This window comes from Austrofundulus limnaeus, unplaced genomic scaffold (genome assembly GCF_001266775.1).
Source record: "Austrofundulus limnaeus strain Quisiro unplaced genomic scaffold, Austrofundulus_limnaeus-1.0 Scaffold3016, whole genome shotgun sequence".
In the NCBI taxonomy this organism is placed as follows: Eukaryota; Metazoa; Chordata; class Actinopteri; order Cyprinodontiformes; family Rivulidae; genus Austrofundulus; species Austrofundulus limnaeus.
Genome location: NW_013955418.1, coordinates 6,958 through 7,863, shown reverse-complemented (window position 1 = coordinate 7,863; position 906 = coordinate 6,958). Strand labels below are relative to the sequence as shown.

General features: G+C 50.4%; 1 protein-coding gene across 1 annotated transcript in view; it reads left to right on the top strand.

Annotated features, from left to right (window-relative positions):
• Positions 1 to 738, top strand: part of LOC106511631 (mothers against decapentaplegic homolog 4) — a gene marked incomplete at both ends in the record, with an annotated part of 2,149 nt that extends 1,411 nt beyond the window's left edge. Inside the window, 2 exon segments of the mRNA XM_014000385.1 lie at positions 359 to 487; positions 556 to 738. Coding sequence (XP_013855839.1) covers positions 359 to 487; positions 556 to 738 — 312 coding nt within the window.
• Between the last annotated feature and the right edge of the window lie 168 nt (positions 739 to 906).

The window sequence follows — 906 nt, the reverse complement described above, 5'->3', positions numbered from 1 at the left end:
GGATCAGATTACAGATCTACTTCCTGTTCCAGGTGCTTCCAGGTGATCAGTCGCTGATAAAGGATCAGATTACAGATCTACTTCCTGTTCCAGGTGCTTAGTCACTGATAAACGATCAGATTACAGATCTACTTCCTGTTCCAGGTGCTCAGTCGCTGATAAAGGATCAGATTACAGATCTACTTCCTGTTCCAGGTGCTTCCAGGTGATCAGTCGCTGATAAAGGATCAGATTACAGATCTACTTCCTGTTCCAGGTGCTCAGTCGCTGATAAAGGATCAGATTACAGATCTACTTCCTGTTCCAGGTGATCAGTCGCTGATAAAGGATCAGATTACAGATCTACTTCCTGTTCCAGGTGCTCAGTCGCTGATAAAGGAGGAGTTCATGCAGGAATGTCTGCAGCTTGACCTGCCCCCCCACCCAGACCTGTACAGCCAGCCCTGCCCACCCAGCATGTATCCCAGCATTCCTCTGTCTCCTCTAGGTGAGTGTCTGTAGTCTGTCCTCAGGTGACTTTTAGTTAACACCTGTTAACACCTTTGTCTCCTGCAGGTACAAGCTCCATGACCCCTCTGACCTCAGGGGGTGTTGGTGAGGGTCCAGACGGTCTCCTGCAGGTCTCCCTGGTCCAGAACCACGGGGGCCAGACCTCCTCACCTCTCACTACACAGCCTCCTCCTACAGCCACCTCTCCACACCTGCAGAGCCCAGAGTACAGCAGTCCCCCCAAACCAGGTTGGCAGCTCACCTGTACAACACCTGAACCTTAGTTATTACCTGTACACCACTTTTATACCACCTGTACCTGACCTGTACATCACCTGTACAACACCTGTACCTGACCTGTACAACACCTGTACCTGACCTGTACAACACCTGTACAACACCTGTACAACACCTGTA